General features: G+C 53.0%; 2 protein-coding genes across 3 annotated transcripts; one reads left to right on the top strand and one right to left on the bottom strand.

The window, feature by feature from the left end:
* Positions 1–3790, top strand: UBE2Z (ubiquitin conjugating enzyme E2 Z). Its single transcript, XM_056512292.1, has 2 exons — positions 1–98; positions 2436–3790. Exons 1-2 carry the CDS (start codon positions 15–17, stop codon positions 2604–2606), a joined length of 255 nt encoding a protein of 84 aa, XP_056368267.1. The 5' UTR covers positions 1–14; the 3' UTR covers positions 2607–3790.
* Positions 3791–4294: 504 nt separating this feature from the next.
* On the bottom strand, positions 4295–17603 carry SNF8 (SNF8 subunit of ESCRT-II). 2 transcript variants are annotated; one of them, XM_056512290.1, is made up of 8 exons: positions 17535–17603; positions 14449–14499; positions 12732–12870; positions 11483–11587; positions 10402–10474; positions 8834–8975; positions 7213–7287; positions 4295–6139 (listed from the first exon to the last, which is right to left on the bottom strand). In XM_056512290.1, exons 1-8 carry the CDS (start codon positions 17586–17588, stop codon positions 6011–6013), a joined length of 768 nt encoding a protein of 255 aa, XP_056368265.1. In that variant the 5' UTR covers positions 17589–17603; the 3' UTR covers positions 4295–6010. The 2 variants fall into 2 exon arrangements, with proteins under 2 accessions (XP_056368265.1, XP_056368266.1); XM_056512291.1 differs by lacking the exon at positions 4295–6139 and adding an exon at positions 6175–6596.
* Between the last annotated feature and the right edge of the window lie 735 nt (positions 17604–18338).

Here is an 18338-nt window from a genome sequence, read left to right as displayed (position 1 = left end):
TCCCCAGGGGGGTCATGGAGAAATCCTTCATGGAGTATCTGGATTTCTACGAGGGCGTGTGCAAGGAGAGGCTCTACCTGCAGGGCCAGACCATGCAGGTGAGTGGGGAGGGGCAGGCACAGCTGGGAACAGCTGGGAACAGCTGGGGAATGGGGGACACAGCTGGGAACAGCTGGGAAACAGCTGGGGAACAGCTGGGGAATGGGGACACAGCTGGGGAACGACTGGGGAACAGCTGGGGAACAGCTGGGCATAGGGACAGAGCTGGGAACAGCTGGGAAACAGCTGGGGAACAGCTGGGGAATGGGGACACAGCTGGGAACAGCTGGGGAACAGCTGGGGAATGGGGACACAGCTGGGAACAGCTGGGGACAGAGCTGGGAACAGCTGGGGAACAGCTGGGGAACAGCTGGGCATGGGGACAGAGCTGGGGCACCAGGGGGAATTTCAGGATCCCTCCCAACAGGAATTCAGGGATCCTTCCCAAGGGGAATTTCAGGATCCTCTCTGGAGGGAATTTAAGGAGATGGGGAATTTCAGGATCCCTCCCAACAGGAATTCAAGGATCCTCCCCAAAGGGAATTTCAGGATCCTTCCCAGCAGGAATTTCAGGATCCTCTCTGGAAGGAATTTAGGGAGACAGGGGGAGTTCAAGGATCCTCTCCAGCAGGAATTCCAGGATCCTTCCCGAGAGAAATTCAAGGATCCTTCCCAGGGGGAATTTCAGGATCCTCTCCATCCCAATCTGGGATTCACTCCCAAAACTCTTCCATTTGGGATTCACAGATTTTCTGGGATTTAACCCCCCAAACTCTCCCTATTCTGGGATTCACCCCCAAAACTCCCCCCAGTCTCCCCCCACCCCTTCCCGGTGCCTCCCCCCCTTTCCCCCATTCAGGATTTGTGTTTAGGATTTATTCAGGATTGGTGGTTTAGGATTTATTCTGGGTTTGTGTTTTAGGATTCATTCCGGGTTTGTTTTCAGGATTTATCCCGGGTTTGTTTTAGAATTTGTTCAGGATTTGTGTTCAGGATTCATGCCGGGTTTGTGTTCAGGATTTCCCCGGTTTGTTTTAGGATTTCCCCGGTTTGTTTCAGGAATTATTCAGGGTTTTTTTAGGATTTATCCAGGTTTGTGTTCAGGATTCATTCTGGGTTTGTGTTTAGGATTCATTCCGGATTTCTGGTTTAGGATTTATTCAGGATTTGTTTTCAGGATTTATCCCGGGTTTTGTTCAGGATTTCCCCGGTTTGTGTTCAGGATTTCCCCGGTTTCTCTCAGGATTTCCCCAGTTTGTGTTCAGGATTTCCCCAGTTTGTTTCAGGATTTTCCCTGGTTTTGTTCAGGATTTCCCGGTTTGTGTTCAGGATTTATCTGGGGTTTTTTCAGGATTTATTCTGGGTTTGTGTTCAGGACTTCCCCGGTTTGTTTCAGGATTTATCCTGGGTTTGTTTCAGGATTTCCCCAGTTTGTGTTCAGGATTTCCCCGGTTTCTTTCAGGATTTATTCGGGATTTTTTCAGGATTTCCCGGGTTTGTTTCAGGATTTTCCCCGGTTTGTGTTCAGGATTTATTCGGGGTTTTTCAGTATTTTCCCGAGTTTTGTTCAGGATTTCCCCAGTTTGTTTCACGAGTTATTCGGGATTTTTTTCAGGATTTATTCGGGGTTTGTGTTCAGGATTTCCCCAGTTTGTTTCAGGATTTTCCCTGGTTTTGTTCAGGATTTCCCCGGTTTCTTTCAGGATTTATTTGGGTTTGTTTCGGGATTTATCCGGGTTTTTTCAGGATTTATTTGGGATTTTTTCAGGATTTCCCCGGTTTGTTCAGGATTTCCCGGGTTTTGTTCAGGATTTATCTGGGTTTGTGTTCAGGATTTCCCCGGTTTCTTTAAGGATTCATTCGGGTTTTTTTTGTTCAGGATTTCCCCGGTTTGTTTCCAGGATTCCCCGGGTTTGTTTTACGATTTATTCTGGTTTTTGTTCAGGATTTCCCCGGTTTGTTCAGGATTTATTCGGGGTTTTTTTTTTCAGGATTTCCCGAGTTGTGTTCAGTATTCCCCGGGTTTGTTTTACGATTTATTCTGGTTTGTGTTCAGCATTTCCCGAGTTGTGTTCAGTATTCCCCGGGTTTGTTTTACGATTTATTCTGGTTTGTGTTCAGCATTTCCCGAGTTGTGTTCAGTATCCCCGGTTTGTTTTACGATTTATTCTGGTTTTTGTTCAGCATTTCCCGAGTTGTGTTCAGTATTCCCCGGGTTGTTTTACGATTTATTCTGGTTTTTGTTCAGGATTTCCCCGGTTTGTGTTCAGTATTCCCGGGTTGTTTTACGATTTATTCTGGTTTTTTTTCAGCATTTCCCGAGTTGTGTTCAGTATTTCCCGGGTTTGTTTTACGATTTATTCTGGTTTTTGTTCAGCATTTCCCGTTTCCCGCAGGACCCTTTCGGGGAGAAGCGCGGGCACTTCGATTACCAGTCTCTGCTGGGGCGGCTGCAGGCGCTGCGGGCGCGGCTGCAGGAGCGGCTCCAGCCCGACAGCGCCGACATGGACTCGGAGAGCAGCTCCTCGGAGCCCGAGCCGGACTCTCAGAGCTGCCCCAAGGCTTAAGCGCGCCCTAGGCCGGGCTTAAGGACCTCAGCACAGCCGGGGAGAGCCGCGGGATCCTCCCCTCCCTCCTCCCGCCCGAGCGCCGCGAGAGAGAATTCCCAGAGAGGAGAATTCCCAAAAAAAAAAAAAAAAACAAACAAACAAAAAAAAACCGCAGGGACAACAAAGCCGAGCTCCTCTTGGACAAAGGTACCTCCTGGCACGTGGCATCAGGTTCATTTTGGGGTTTTTTGGGAATTTTTTGGGGGTTTTTTTGGGGTTTTTTTTTTTGTTTTTTTTTTTTTTTTCTCCGATTAAAAAATGAGCGCTAGACTGCAAATCCTCGAGAGGTTTTTGTGCCCCTGGAGCTGTGGGAATAATCCAGGTGGAATTTGGGGGGAGCCTCCCTGGTGTCTTTTCTTCTAGGCAGACCAAAGATTTAAAAAAAAAAAAAAAAAAAAAAAAAAATTTAAATAAAAAAAAAGGAAATTTTCACTGCTGGAACCGGGGGCACTTTGGAGATTTCAGGAATCTGTGGATTTCTTCACCCTGGAAGTTTGGGAAAGGAAGGGAGGAGGGGGAGCACTCAGAGATCCCAGTTTGGTCCATTTCTCCAACTGTTGCTTTTATTTTTTTTTTTTTGGAGGGTTTTTTTTGTTGTTTTTTACTTTTTTTTTCTCCTGGAGCTGTTTTTTCCTCACCTGGAATTCTGGAATTCTCCCCACCTTGGGTCGGTGTCACCTTGAATTCCCCTCCCTTGCTGCCACCCCCATGGAAAAAAAAACCAAAACAAAAACAACAAAAAAAAAAAACCAACAAAAAAAAGGACAATTCCAGGTGGATTCTCAGAGAAATTCCTTTTGCCAAATGTAAAATTCTGCATTTTTGGGACTGCTCAGAGCAGGAATTGTCCTGGCAGTGACACAGAGCCACCCCAAAAAAATTCCACATTTTCCAGGGAGCCACTGGAGCAGAGTTTGGGTGATCAAGAGCTTCAAGACTCGATTTTTTATTTTATTTTTTTATTGACAAAACCGAGCACAAAGTTGCACATTTTGCCCCTTGTCCCACTTCCCAGTTTGGCCCCAGTTTGGATCCTTGCTGGTGCTGGGAGGATTTTCCCAGCTCGGGCTCCTCATCCTGAGGGGTCAAAGAGGAGCCAAAAAAAATCCCAAAAAATAAAAAAAAATAAAAAAAAAATAAAAAACCAGGAAGGATTCTGGATTTGGGGATCGCTCTGGGCACAGAGAGGTGGAAAATTTCGGTGGAAAAACTCGGGAAAAACAACTTGGGAATCTCAAAAATCCCCTGGGGCTGGTTCGGATTTAACCCTTGAGCGCCCGAGGCGCCGCTTTTTGTCACCTTTTTGTCACTTTTTTTGTCACCTCGTTGTCCCCGGGAACTTTTCCAGGATTTGAGGGAATTGTGTCCCCAGCCCCAGGTGACAATCCTCGAGCCACTGCTGCGGGCAGAGATGTTTTAGCAAACGGATTTTTAGATTTAAATGGAGTTGGAAAGGAAATAAATGCACAAGAGTCACTCGGAGATCTCTGGTTGTATTCTATTGTACAGAAAAATTCTGATTCTTTTTGGGTTTGGGTTTTTTTTTTTCCTTTTTTTTTTTTTTTTTTTTCCTTTGTGCAATAAAGTTTTGTTTTGGCAGAATGGATCCCGTGGTGTTCCTTAGTGGGAATTCTGATGGAATAACGATTTATTTGGGGGCAGCTTTTCCCAGTTTTCCCCTTGCTGGGAGCCAAAATTCCAGAGCCAAAATCCCATTTGCATCCTCAGTTCATTTTTCCTCATTTTTCCACAGATTTTCCAGGGATTCATCCCATGGAACTTCCCGAGCTCAGGAACTTTTTATAAAACTTTTATTCCCAATCCAGGTGTCCCTGGGGTTGTGGGGACAGGAGGGAACCCCGGGATTCCAGGAGGGATTCCCAAAAAAATACCAGGAGGGATTCCCAAAGACTCCAGGGGGGATTCACAAAAATCCTGGAACGGATTCCCAAAGATTCCAGGGGGGATTCCCAAATATTCCAAGGGGGATTCACAAAAATACCAGGAGGGAGATTCCTGAGGATTCCAGGGGAGATTCCCAGGATTCCAAACAGGATTCCCAAAAATCCTGGGAAGGATTCCCAAGGATTCCAGGGGGAATCCCTCAAAAATCCCAGGAGAGATTCCTGAGGATTCCAGGGGGGATTCCTGAAGATTCCCAAGTGCTCCAGGAGGGATTCCAGCCTGGATTCCTGGGAATTCTGGAGGGCTCCAGGAGGGATTCCCGAGGATTCCAGCCAGGATTCCCCAAAATCCTGGGAGGGATTCCTGAGGACTCCAGGGGGAATTCCAGCCAGGATTCCTGAGGATTCCAGCAGGGATTCCAGCAGAGATTCCTGAGGATTCCTGCTGGCATTCCTGGGGTTCCTGAGGATTCCAGGGGAAATTCCCACTGGTATTCCTGGGATTCTGAGAGGGATTCCTGAGGATCCCAGGGGGAATTTCAGCCAGGATTCCTGAGAATTCCATCCAGGATTCCTGAGGATTCCAGCAGAGATTCTTGGGGATTCCTGCTGGCATTCCTGGGGTTCCAGAGGGAATTCCAGGGAGAATTCCTGGGGGTTCCAGAGGGAATTCCAGCCAGGATTCCTGAGGATTCCTGGGGGTTTCAGGAGGGATTCCTGGGGGAATTCCAGCCAGGATTCCAGCAGGGATTCTAGCTGGGATTCCTGGTGATTCCAGGGAGAATTCCTGGGGGTTCCAGGGGGGATTCCACCAGGGATTCCTGAGAACTCCAGCCAGGATTCCTGAAGATCCCAGGAGGAATTCCAGCAGGGATTTTAGTTGGGATTCCCAAAGATTCCCGCCTTCATTCCTGCTGTTCAGGGCACTCAGGGCTCAGCATTCCCAGGGATTCCAGGAGGATTCCCACCCCCATTCCCGAGGATTCCCTCTCTCATTCCCGGTGATTCCCGCCCCGTTCCCGATGATTCCCGGTGATTCCGGCCCCGTTCCCCGTGATTCCCGCCCCGTTCCCAGTGATTCCGGCCCCATTCCAGGTGATTCCCGGTGATTCCCGCCCCGTTCCCGGTGATTCCCGCCCCGTTCCCGGTGATTCCCGGTGATTCCCGCCCCGTTCCCGGTGATTCCCGGTGATTCCGGCCCCATTCCCGGTGATTCCCGGTGATTCCCGCCCCGTTCCTGATGATTCCCGCCCCGTTCCCGGTGATTCCGGCCCCGTTCCCGGTGATTCCCGGTGATTCCGGCCCCGTTCCCGGTGATTCCCGGTGATTCCCGGTGATTCCCGCCCCGTTCCCAGTGGTTCCCGGTGATTCCCGCCCCGTTCCCGGTGATTCCCGGTGATTCCCGCCCCGTTCCCGGTGATTCCCGCCCCGTTCCCGGTGATTCCCGGTGGTTCCCGCTCAGCTCTCCGCCTCCCCCGCGGCTCCGTCGTGTCCGTGCAGCTCCGAGAAGAGCGCGGGGAGCCAGAACTGGGGCTCGGCCGGAGCCTGAGCGTCCAGCCAGGCCATGCCCTCCTTCAGCAGGTGATCCTGGAATGGGAATACTGGGAATACTGGGAATACTGGGAATACTGGGAATACTGGGAATGACAATGGGAACCCAGCCAGGCCATGCCCTCCTTCAGCAGGTGATCCTGGAATGGGAATACTGGGAATACTGGGAATACTGGGAATGGGAACCCAGCCAGGCCATGCCCTCCTTCAGCAGGTGATCCTGGAACGGGAATACTGGGAATACTGGGAATACTGGGAATACTGGGAATACTGGGAATGACAATGGGAACCCAGCCAGGCCATGCCCTCCTTCAGCAGGTGATCCTGGAATGGGAATACTGGGAATACTGGGAATACTGGGAATGGGAACCCAGCCAGGCCATGCCCTCCTTCAGCAGGTGATCCTGCAATGGGAATACTGGGAATACTGGGAATACTGGGAATACTGGGAATGGGAACCCAGCCAGGCCATGCCCTCCTTCAGCAGGTGATCCTGCAATGGGAATGGACTGGGAATGGGACTGGGATTGGATTGGGAATGACTGGGAATGGATTGAGAATGGCTGGGAATGAGTGGAAATAGCTGGGGATGAACTGGGATGGGCTGGGAATGGGCTGTGTTCTTCCCACTCTCATTCCCATTTTTCCTCATTTTCCCATTTTTTCCCATCCTCATTTTCCCCCCCATTTTCCCAGCCCCATTTTTTCCCCATTTCCCCCCCATTTTCCCATCTCCATTACCCCATTTTTTCCCCATTTTTTCCATCCCCATTTTCCCAGCCCCATTTCCCCATTTTCCCCCTATTTTCCCATCCCAATTTCCCCCCATTTTTTCCCCATTTTCCCTCCCCATTTTCCCATTCCTATTTTCCCATTTTTTCCCCATTTTTCCCCATTTCCCCATCCCCATTTTCCCATTTTTCCCCCCATTTCCCATCCCCATTTCCCATTTTTTCCCATTTTCCCCATTTCCTCCCCCATTTTCCCATCCCCATTTCCTATTTTTTCCCATCTTTTTCCCCATTTTCCCCCCCATTTTCCCATCCCCATTTCCCATTTTTTCCCATTTTTTTCCCCATTTTCCCCCATTTTTTCCCAGCCCCACCTACCAGCACCTGCTTCGCTCTCTCCGTCTCCCACTTGAGGCTGCTCCGGATCTCACTGACTGTCACAAACCCTTTTTTCTGGGAATAAAATCCAGGAAAAATCCCCCCTGGAATTCCCAGCAGAGCAGGGACAGCTCAGGCTCATCCCAGCCTGGCCCAATCCCAGGATTTTATGGAAACAAGATGATTTAAATCCAGATTTAAATCCACGCTTCGGCAGCTTTGCCCACAAACCTGATCCAATCCTAATTCCCAGTCCTGGAAGCACCAATTCCCCATCCCCAGCCCTTTCCCAATCCTTTTCCAGGTAATTCCCAGCCCTTTTCCAGGTTGTTCCCTTCCCACCAATTTCCCATTCCCAACCCTTTTCCCAATTCCTCATTCTCAGCCATTCCCATTCCATTCCCATTCTATTCCCAGCCATTCCCAACCCTTTCCCAGCCATTCCCAGCCCATTCCAAGTGTCATTCCCAGCCCTTTTCCAATTAATTCCCAGCCATTCCCAACCCTTTTCCCAATTCCACATTCTCATTCCATTCCCAACTCTTTCTCATTCCCATTCCCACCCCATTCCATCTCCATCCCCATTCCATTCCATTCCCGACTCTTTCCCATCCCATTCCCATTCCATCTCCATCCCCATTCCCCATCCCCACTCCCATTCCCATCCCATTCTCATTCCCATTCCATTCCATCCCCATTTTCTTTCCCATCCCCATTGCCATTCATCCCCATTCTCATCCCCTTTCCCTCCCCATTCCATTCCCTATTCCATTCCATTTCCCATTCATTCCCATTCCATCCCATCCCCATTCCCATCCCCATCCCATTCCATTCCCATTCCATCTCCATTCCCATTCCCATCCCCATTCCATCCCCAACTCTTTCCCAATCCCATTCCCACCCCATTCCATCTCCATCCCCATTGCCATTAATTCCCATCCATCCCCATCCCATTCCCATTCCCATCCCATTCCCACCTCTTTCCCATTCCACTCCATCCCATTCCCATCCATCCCCATCCCCATTCCCATTTCCCATTCCCGTCCCCATTTCCCATCCCCATTCTATTCCCAACTCTTTCCTATCCCATCCCCATTCCCATTCCCATCCCATTCCCCATCCCATCCCCATCCCATTCCCATTCCATTCCCAACTCTTTCCCACCCCATTCCCATCCCCATTCCAGTTCCCATTCCCATCCCCTCCCACCCCATTCCCATTCCATTCCCATCCCCATTCCCATTCCATCCCCATCCCATCCCCATCCAATTCCCATTCCCCATTCCCATTCCCATCCCATTCCCAACTCTTTCCCACCCCCATTCCCATCCCCATCCCATTCCATCCCCATCCCCATTCCATTCCCATTCCATCCCCATTCCATTCCATTCCCATTCCCATCCCCCTTCCATCCCCTCCCATCCCATCCCATTCCCAATTCCCATCCCATTCCCAATTCCCATTCCCAATTCCCATTCCCATTCCCATTCCATCCCCATCCCATTCCAGTTCCCATTCCCATCCCCATCCATCCCCTCCCATCCCATCCCCACCCCATTCCCAAGTCCCATTCCCATTCCCATCCCCATTCCCATCATTCCCATTCCCATTCCCACCCCACCTCAGCCAGCTGCAGCACCACCGTGTGATCCATGTTCAGCTCCGCCGGCACCGACTGCACCAGGAACGTTCCCCCCACGGGGATGATCCCAAACCCGCTCCCCAAAACCTTCAGCTTCTTGATGGCCCGGAGCAGATCATCCCTGGGGAGCAGGGGGCACCCACACATCCCATCCCATCCCAGGCTTTTTTGGGATTTTTGTTCCCAGCAGGGAATTTGGGATCGGGGCTTTGGCACCTGCTGGAAGGCTCAGCCCCAAAAATGGGAGTTTTGTCCTAAAAAAATCTGCTGCTGTTGGGAGGGTTGTTCATCCTTTCCTTGCAGCTCCAGAGGGAAAAGTATTTTCTGGGGTTGGAAAATCCTCCCAGGGCTGGATTTTTAGGGATAAAATCCAACTAGGCTGGGTTTGTAGGGAAAAAAATCCTCTGTGGGGTCAGAATTTTAGGGAAAAATCCTCTGTGGGGTTGGAATTTTAGGGAAAAATGCTCTGTGGGGTTGGAATTTTAGGGAAAAATCCTCTGTGGGGTTGGAATTTTAGGGAAAAATGCTCTGTAGGTTTGGATTTTTAGGGAAAAATCCTCTGTAGATTTGGATTTTTAGGGAAAATATCCTCCTGGGGCTGAAAAATCCTCTATGGGGTTGGATTTTTAGGGATAAAATTCTCCTAGGCCTGGGTTTGCAGGAAAAAATCTTCCTAGGGTTGGGTTTGTAAGGAAAAAATCCTCCTGGGGCTGGAAAATCCTCTGTGGGGTTGGGTTTTTAGGGAAAAAAATCCTCCTGGGGTTGGGTTTGTAAGGAAAAAAAATCCTCCTGAGGCTGGAAAATCACCCCTGGGCTGGATTTTTAGGGAAAAATCTTCCTGGGGTTGGGTTTTTAGGGAAAAATCCTCTGTGGGGTTGGAATTTTAGGGAAAAAATCCTCTGGGGTTGGGATTTTTAGGGATAAAATCATCTCCAGCTGAAAGCAACAATCCCTGAGAATCCCAGAGAAACCAGGGAGCATCCAGCAGGAATTGTGGATCCAGCACTAAAACCCTGGAATCTCCATATCCATGTCCCTTTTCCTGCCCCAAATCCCAGGAATTCCCAAGGATTCCCAGATCCCAGCACTCACTGACTGACAGATCCATGTCCCTTCTCCCACCCCAAATCCCAAGAATTCCCAAATCCCAGGAATTCCCAAGGATTCCCAGATCCCAGCACTCACTGACTGACAGATCCATGTCCCTTCTCCCACCCCAAATCCCAAGAATTCCCAAATCCCAGGAATTCCCAAGGATTCCCAGATCCCAGCACTCACTGACTGACAGATCTATGTCCCTTTTCCCACCCCAAATCCCAGGAATTCCCAAATCCCAGGAATTCCCAGGAATTCCCAGATCCCAGCACTCACTGACTGACAGATCCATGTCCCTTCTCCCACCCCAAATCCCAGGAATTCCCAAATCCCAGGAATTCCCAGGCATTCCCAGATCCCAGCACTCACTGACTGACAGATCCATGTCCCTTCTCCCGCCCCAAATCCCAGGAATTCCCAAACCCCAGGAATTCCCAGATCCCAGCACTCACTGACTCACGTCCTGGGCGAATTTCCCTCTTCCCTTCAGCACCTGCTGCTGCAGCTCCTCCAGCGTGATCAGGCCTGGGAACGGGGGAATTGATCTGGGATTGATCTGGGATTGATTTGGGATTGTTGTGGGATGGATTTGGGATTGATGTGGGATTGTTACTGGGATTGATGTGGGATTGATTTGGGATTGTTTCTGGGATTGTTATTGGGATTGTTACTGGGATTGATGTGGGATTGACTTGGGATTGTTATTGGGATTGTTACTGGGATTGTTCTGGGACTGATTTGGGATTGTTGTGGGATTGTTACTGGGATTGTTGTGGGATTGATTTGCCATTGATTTGGGATTGATTTGGGACTGTTACTGGGACTGTTACTGAGATTGTTCTAGGGTTGTTCAGGGATTGTTTTGGGATTGTCCTGGGATTCTTACTGGGATTGTTGCGGGATTGTTGTGAGATTGTTACTGGGATTGTTCAGGGATTGTTACTGGGATTGTTCAGGGATTGTTACTGGGATTGTTGTGGGATTGATTTGCCATTGATTTGGGATTGTTTCTGGGATTGTTTCTGGGATTGTTCTGGGATTCTTACTGGGATTGTTGTGGGATTGATTTGGGATTGATTTGGGATTGTAACTAGGATTGTTCAGGGATTGTTCTGGAATTCCAATCCTCTGGAAATCCCTCAGATTGTTCTCTTTCCTCATGGATTTATGGGATCACGGACATGGATCCCAGGGATGTCAGGGATGGATCCCCAGGATCAGTGATGGATCCCTGAGATGTCAGGGATGGATCCCCAAGGATCAGGGATGATGGATCCCAGGATCAGGGATGGATCCCAGGGATGTCAGGGATGGATCCCCAGGGATCAGGGATGGATCCCAGGGATCAGGGACATGAATCCCCAGGGATCAGGGACACGAATCCCCAGGGATGATGGATCCCAGGGATCAGGGATGATGGATCCCAGGATCAGTGATGGATCCCAGGGATCAGGGATGATGGATCCCAGGGATGTCAGGGATGGATCCCAGGGATCAGGGATGATGGATCCCAGGATCAGGGACTGTCCCCACCTCCGTTGCGGTGTTTCAGCGCCAGGCACACCTCGATGATCTGCACCCCCAGCTCGTAGTAGAAATCTCCAACTCCCAACATCTCTGCCCAGAACCCTTTTCCAGCTGGGAAAGGACAGGGAAGAGGGAGATCAGGGAAGAGGGAGATCAGGGAAGAGGGAAATCAGGGAAAAGGGAAATCAGGGAAAAGGGAAATCAGGGAAGAGTGCTCAGATCACTGGGAAATCCCTCCCAGAGCTGCTCCCACTCACTGTGGGACATGGATTGTGGGGTTTGTCCCCAGTGGGAATGGGGAATGGGAATGGGAAATGGGATGGGAATGGGGATGGGGAATGGGAAATGGGATGGGAATGGGAAATGAGGAATGGGAAATGGGATGGGAATGGGGATGGGGAATGGGAAATGGGATGGGAATGGGAAATGAGGAATGGGAAATGGGATGGGAATGGGGAATGGGGATGGGGAATGGAATGGGAATAGGAATGCAGAAGAGGATTGGAATGGGAAATAGGACTGGAATAGGGAATAGGGAATGGGAGCAGGGAATGGGGAATGGGATGGGAATGGATGGGGAGGGACAGAAAAGGGGACAGGAATGGGAACAGGGACAGGAATGGGAAATGGGAATTGAATGGGAATGGGGAATGGAATGGGAATGGAAATGGGAATCGGGAATGGGAAATGGGAAATGGGATGGGAATGGGGAATAGGGAATGAGGATGGGAAATGGGATGGGGGATGGAATGGGAATAGGAATAGGGAATGGAATGGGAAATGGGAATGCAGAAAAGGATTGGAATGGTAAACAGGACTGGAATAGGGAATGGGGAATGGGTTAGGAATGGATGGGGAGGGACAGAAAAGGGGACAGGTATGGGAACAGGGACAGGAATGGGAAATGGGAATTGAATGGGAATGGGGAATGGGAAATGTGACAGGGAACGGGAATAGGGAATGGGAAATGTGATGGGGAATGGGAATGGGGAATGGGAAACGGGAATGGGGAATGGGATGGGGAATGGGGAAAGGGAATGGGAAATGTGATGGGGAATGGGAATAGGGAAAATGGGAATGGGAAATGTGATGGGGAATGGGAAACGGGATGGGGAATGGGAAATGTGATGGGGAATGGGAATGGAAAACGGGAATGGGAAATGGGAACAGGGACAGGAAGGGACCCCAGGCCCCAGCCAGCTCCAGCCCCATCCCAGGGATCCCAGCAGGCATTCCCAGCGGGATGAGCCCTCACAGGCCAGCGGGTCCACGCCGATGGTGGCGCACATGTCCTGGAACTGCAGCCGGAACTCCGGGCTCTTCCTGATCTCCTGCTTGTGCTTGCTGGCAAACGCCTCCAGGTGCGAGCGGAACGTCTCCAGCTGCTTGGACATCTGGGGAGACAGGGATGGGAATAATGGGGATAATGGGGATAATGGGGAATGGGAATAATGGGGATGGGGAATGGGAATGGGGATAATGGGGAATGGGAATAATGGGAATAATGGGGAATGGGAATAATGGGGATAATGGGGAATGGGAATAATGGGGATAATGGGGAATGGGAATAATGGGGAACTGGGAATAATGGGAATAATGGGGAATGGGAATAATGGGAATAATGGGGAATGGGAATAATGGGGAACTGGGAATAATGGGAATAATGGGGAATGGGAATAATGGGAATAATGGGAATAATGGGGGATGGGAATAATGGGGAACTGGGAATAATGGGAATAATGGGGAACTGGGAATAATGGGAATAATGGGGAATGGGAATAATGGGGAATGGGAATAATGGGGAACTGGGAATAATGGGAATAATGGGGAACTGGGAATAATGGGGATAATGGGGAATGGGAATAATGGGAATAATGGGGAACTGGGAATAATGGGGATAATGGGGAATGGGAATAATGGGAATAATGGGAATAATGGGAATAATGGGGAATGGGAATAATGGGAATAATGGGAATAATGGGGAATGGGAATAATGGGGAACTGGGAATAATGGGAATAATGGGAATAATGGGGATAATGGGAATAATGGGAATAATGGGAAATGGGAATAATGGGGATAATGGGGAATGGGAATAATGGGGAACTGGGAATAATGGGAATAATGGGGAACTGGGAATAATGGGGAACTGGGAATAATGGGAATAATGGGGAATGGGAATAATGGGAATAATGGGGAACTGGGAATAATGGGAATAATGGGGAATGGGAATAATGGGAATAATGGGGAACTGGGAATAATGGGAATAATGGGGAATGGGAATAATGGGGTCAGGGAATTGGGATGGGGAATAGGGGATGGGAAACTGGGAATGGAGAATGGGGATGGGGATGACAATGGGAATGGAAGTGGGAAACTGGGAATAATGGGGTCAGGCAATGGGGATGGGGAATAGGGAATGGGGAATGGGGATGGGGAATGGGAATGGGACTGGGAAACTGGGAATAATGGGGTTAGGGAATGGGAATGGGAAATGTGGAATGGGAATAATGGGAATGGGAAACTGGGAATGGGGAACTGGGAATAATAGGGTCAGGGATTGGGGAATGGGAATGGGGGATGGGAATGGGAAACTGGGAATGGGGATGGGAATGGGAATGGGGATGGGAATGGGGATAGGGAACTGAGAAACTGGGAATAATGGCAAATGGATATGGGAATGGGGAATGGGAAACTGGGAATAATGGGATCAGGGAAGGGGGATGGGAATAGGGAACTGGGAATAATGGGGTCAGGGAATAGGGATGGGGAATGAGGATAGGAATAGGGATGAGGATGGAAACGCGGGTGGGAATGGGAATGGAGAATGGGAATGAGAAATGGGGAATGGGGATGGGGATGGGAAACTGGGAATAACGGGGATGGTGAATGGGAGTGGGGAATGGGTATGGGGATGGGATAAGGACAGGTTGGGGACAGGTTGGGGAACAGGGACAGGACGGGCAGTCCCCACCTGTGCCAGCTGATCCTCAGCCAGAACCGTCCCTCGCTCCTTGTACTTGGCCTGTGGGGGGACAGCGGGATGGGAACGGGACGGACACACCCGAACCGGGACACACCCGAACCGGGACACACCCGAACCGGGACACACCCGAACCGGGACAGACCGACCCGAACCGGGACAGACCGACCCGAACCGGGACGGACAGACCCGAACCGGGACGGACAGACCCGAACCGGGACAGGCAGACCCGAACCGGGACGGACAGACCCGAACCGGGACAGACACACCCGAACCGGGACAGGCACACCCGAACCGGGACAGACCGACCCGAACCGGGACAGACCGACCCGAACCGGGACAGACAGACCCGAACCGGGACAGACAGACCCGAACCGGGACACACCCGAACCGGGACACACCCGAACCGGGACAGACCGACCCGAACCGGGACAGGCACACCCGAACCGGGACAGGCACACCCGAACCGGGACAGGCACACCCGAACCGGGACAGACCGACCCGAACCGGGACAGACCGACCCGAACCGGGACAGACCCGAACCGGGACAGACCGACCCGAACCGGGACAGGCAGACCCGAACCGGGACAGGCAGACCCGAACCGGGACAGACCCGAACCGGGACAGACCGACCCGAACTGGGACAGACCCGAACCGGGACAGACACACCCGAACCGGGACAGGCAGACCCGAACCGGGACAGACCCGAACCGGGACAGACCGACCCGAACCGGGACAGACACACCCGAACCGGGACAGACACACCCGAACCGGGACACACCCGAACCGGGACAGACACACCCGAACCGGGACACACCCGAACCGGGACAGACACACCCGAACCGGGACAGGCAGACCCGAACCGGGATAGACACACCCGAACCGGGATAGACACACCCGAACCGGGATAGACACACCCGAACCGGGACAGACAGACCCGAACCGGGACACACCCGAACCGGGACAGACACACCCGAACCGGGACAGGCAGACCCGAACCGGGATAGACACACCCGAACCGGGATAGACACACCCGAACCGGGATAGACACACCCGAACCGGGACAGACACACCCGAACCGGGACAGACACACCCGAACCGGGACAGGCACACCCGAACCGGGACAGACACACCCGAACCGGGACAGGCACACCCGAACCGGGACAGACACACCCGAACCGGGACAGACCGACCCGAACCGGGACAGACCGACCCGAACCGGGACAGACACACCCGAACCGGGACAGGCACACCCGAACCGGGACAGACAGACCCGAACCGGGACAGACACACCCGAACCGGGACACACCCGAACCGGGACACACCCGAACCGGGACAGACCGACCCGAACCGGGACAGGCACACCCGAACCGGGACAGGCACACCCGAACCGGGACAGGCACACCCGAACCGGGACAGACCGACCCGAACCGGGACAGACCGACCCGAACCGGGACAGACCCGAACCGGGACAGACCGACCCGAACCGGGACAGGCAGACCCGAACCGGGACAGGCAGACCCGAACCGGGACAGACCCGAACCGGGACAGACCGACCCGAACTGGGACAGACCCGAACCGGGACAGACACACCCGAACCGGGACAGGCAGACCCGAACCGGGACACACCCGAACCGGGACAGACCGACCCGAACCGGGACAGACCGACCCGAACCGGGACAGACACACCCGAACCGGGACAGACACACCCGAACCGGGACACACCCGAACCGGGACAGACACACCCGAACCGGGACACACCCGAACCGGGACAGACACACCCGAACCGGGACAGGCAGACCCGAACCGGGATAGACACACCCGAACCGGGATAGACACACCCGAACCGGGATAGACACACCCGAACCGGGACAGACAGACCCGAACCGGGACACACCCGAACCGGGACAGACACACCCGAACCGGGACAGGCAGACCCGAACCGGGATAGACACACCCGAACCGGGATAGACACACCCGAACCGGGATAGACACACCCGAACCGGGACAGGCACACCCGAACCGGGACAGACACACCCGAACCGGGACAGGCACACCCGAACCGGGACAGACACACCCGAACCGGGACAGGCACACCCGAACCGGGACAGACACACCCGAACCGGGACAGACACACCCGAACCGGGACAGACCGACCCGAACCGGGACAGACCGACCCGAACCGGGACAGGCACACCCGAACCGGGACAGACACACCCGAACCGGGACAGACACACCCGAACCGGGACAGGCACACCCGAACCGGGACAGACACACCCGAACCGGGACAGGCACACCCGAACCGGGATAGACACACCCGAACCGGGACAGACCGACCCGAACCGGGACAGGCACACCCGAACCGGGACAGACACACCCGAACCGGGACAGGCACACCCGAACCGGGACAGGCACACCCGAACCGGGACAGACACACCCGAACCGGGACAGGCACACCCGAACCGGGATAGACACACCCGAACCGGGACAGACCGACCCGAACCGGGACAGACCGACCCGAACCGGGACAGACAGACCCGAACCGGGACAGGCACACCCGAACCGGGACAGACACACCCGAACCGGGACAGGCACACCCGAACCGGGACAGACACACCCGAACCGGGACAGACACACCCGAACCGGGACAGGCACACCCGAACCGGGATAGACCGACCCGAACCGGGACAGGCAGACCCGAACCGGGACAGGCACACCCGAACCGGGACAGACACACCCGAACCGGGACACACCCGAACCGGGATAGACACACCCGAACCGGGACACACCCGAACCGGGACAGACACACCCGAACCGGGACAGGCACACCCGAACCGGGACGGGCAGACCCGAACCGGGACAGGCACACCCGAACCGGGACAGACAGACCCGAACCGGGACAGGCACACCCGAACCGGGACAGGCACACCCGAACCGGGACAGGCACACCCGAACCGGGACAGACAGACCCGAACCGGGACAGGCACACCCGAACCGGGACAGGCACACCCGAACCGGTCCATTCCCCTCCTGTCCCGCTCCATTCCCACTGTCCCGTGCGGATTTTCCCCGCTCACCTCCGTCAGTTTTTTCCTGGCGATCGCCCCCGCCCCCACCCCCCGCCGGTGCATCCCGGCCCCGCCGCCGCCGCCGCCGGCGCGCCCGCTCTGACGTCATCGACCGGCGCGCTTGTTATGGCGTCATCTGCCCGGCGCCGCGTGGCGTCATCAAACGGCGCCGCGCGTGCGCGCGGGAAAGGCGGGAAGGCACCGCCCCCTCAGAGCCCCTCCCCCCCCCCCCCCCGCCCCTCAGTGAGGGACGGCGGCAGCGCCGGGAAAAAAAGGGGAAAAGGGGGAAAGGAGAAGGGAATTGTGAGGGGATAATGGGAATTGTGAGGGAAATGGGAATTGTGAGGGATAAATGGGAATTGTGAGGGGTACAGGGGAATTGTGAGGGGATAAATGGGAATTGTGAGGGGTAAATGGGAATTGTGAGGGGATAATGGGGTTATGAGGGGGTAAATGGGAATTTTGAGGGGTAAAGGGGAATTGTGAGGGGGTAAAGGGGAATTGTGAGGGGTAAAGGGGAATTGTGAGGGAATAAATGGGAATTGTGAGGGGATAATGGGGTTATGAGGCGGTAAATGGGAATTGTGAGGGGATAAATGGGAATTGTGAGGGGTAAATGGGAATTGTGAGGGGTAAAGGGGAATTGTGAGGGGGTAAATGGGAATTGTGAGGGGTAAAGGGGAATTGTGAGGGGATAATGGGGTTATGAGGCGGTAAATGGGAATTGTGAGGGAATAAATGGGAATTGTGAAGGGTAAAGGGGAATTGTGAGGGAATAAATGGGAATTGTGAGGGGTAAATGGGAATTGTGAG

This window comes from Oenanthe melanoleuca, chromosome 27, assembly GCF_029582105.1.
Source record: "Oenanthe melanoleuca isolate GR-GAL-2019-014 chromosome 27, OMel1.0, whole genome shotgun sequence".
NCBI lineage: Eukaryota > Metazoa > Chordata > Aves > Passeriformes > Muscicapidae > Oenanthe > Oenanthe melanoleuca.
This window is presented reverse-complemented; position numbering and strand designations above follow the sequence as displayed.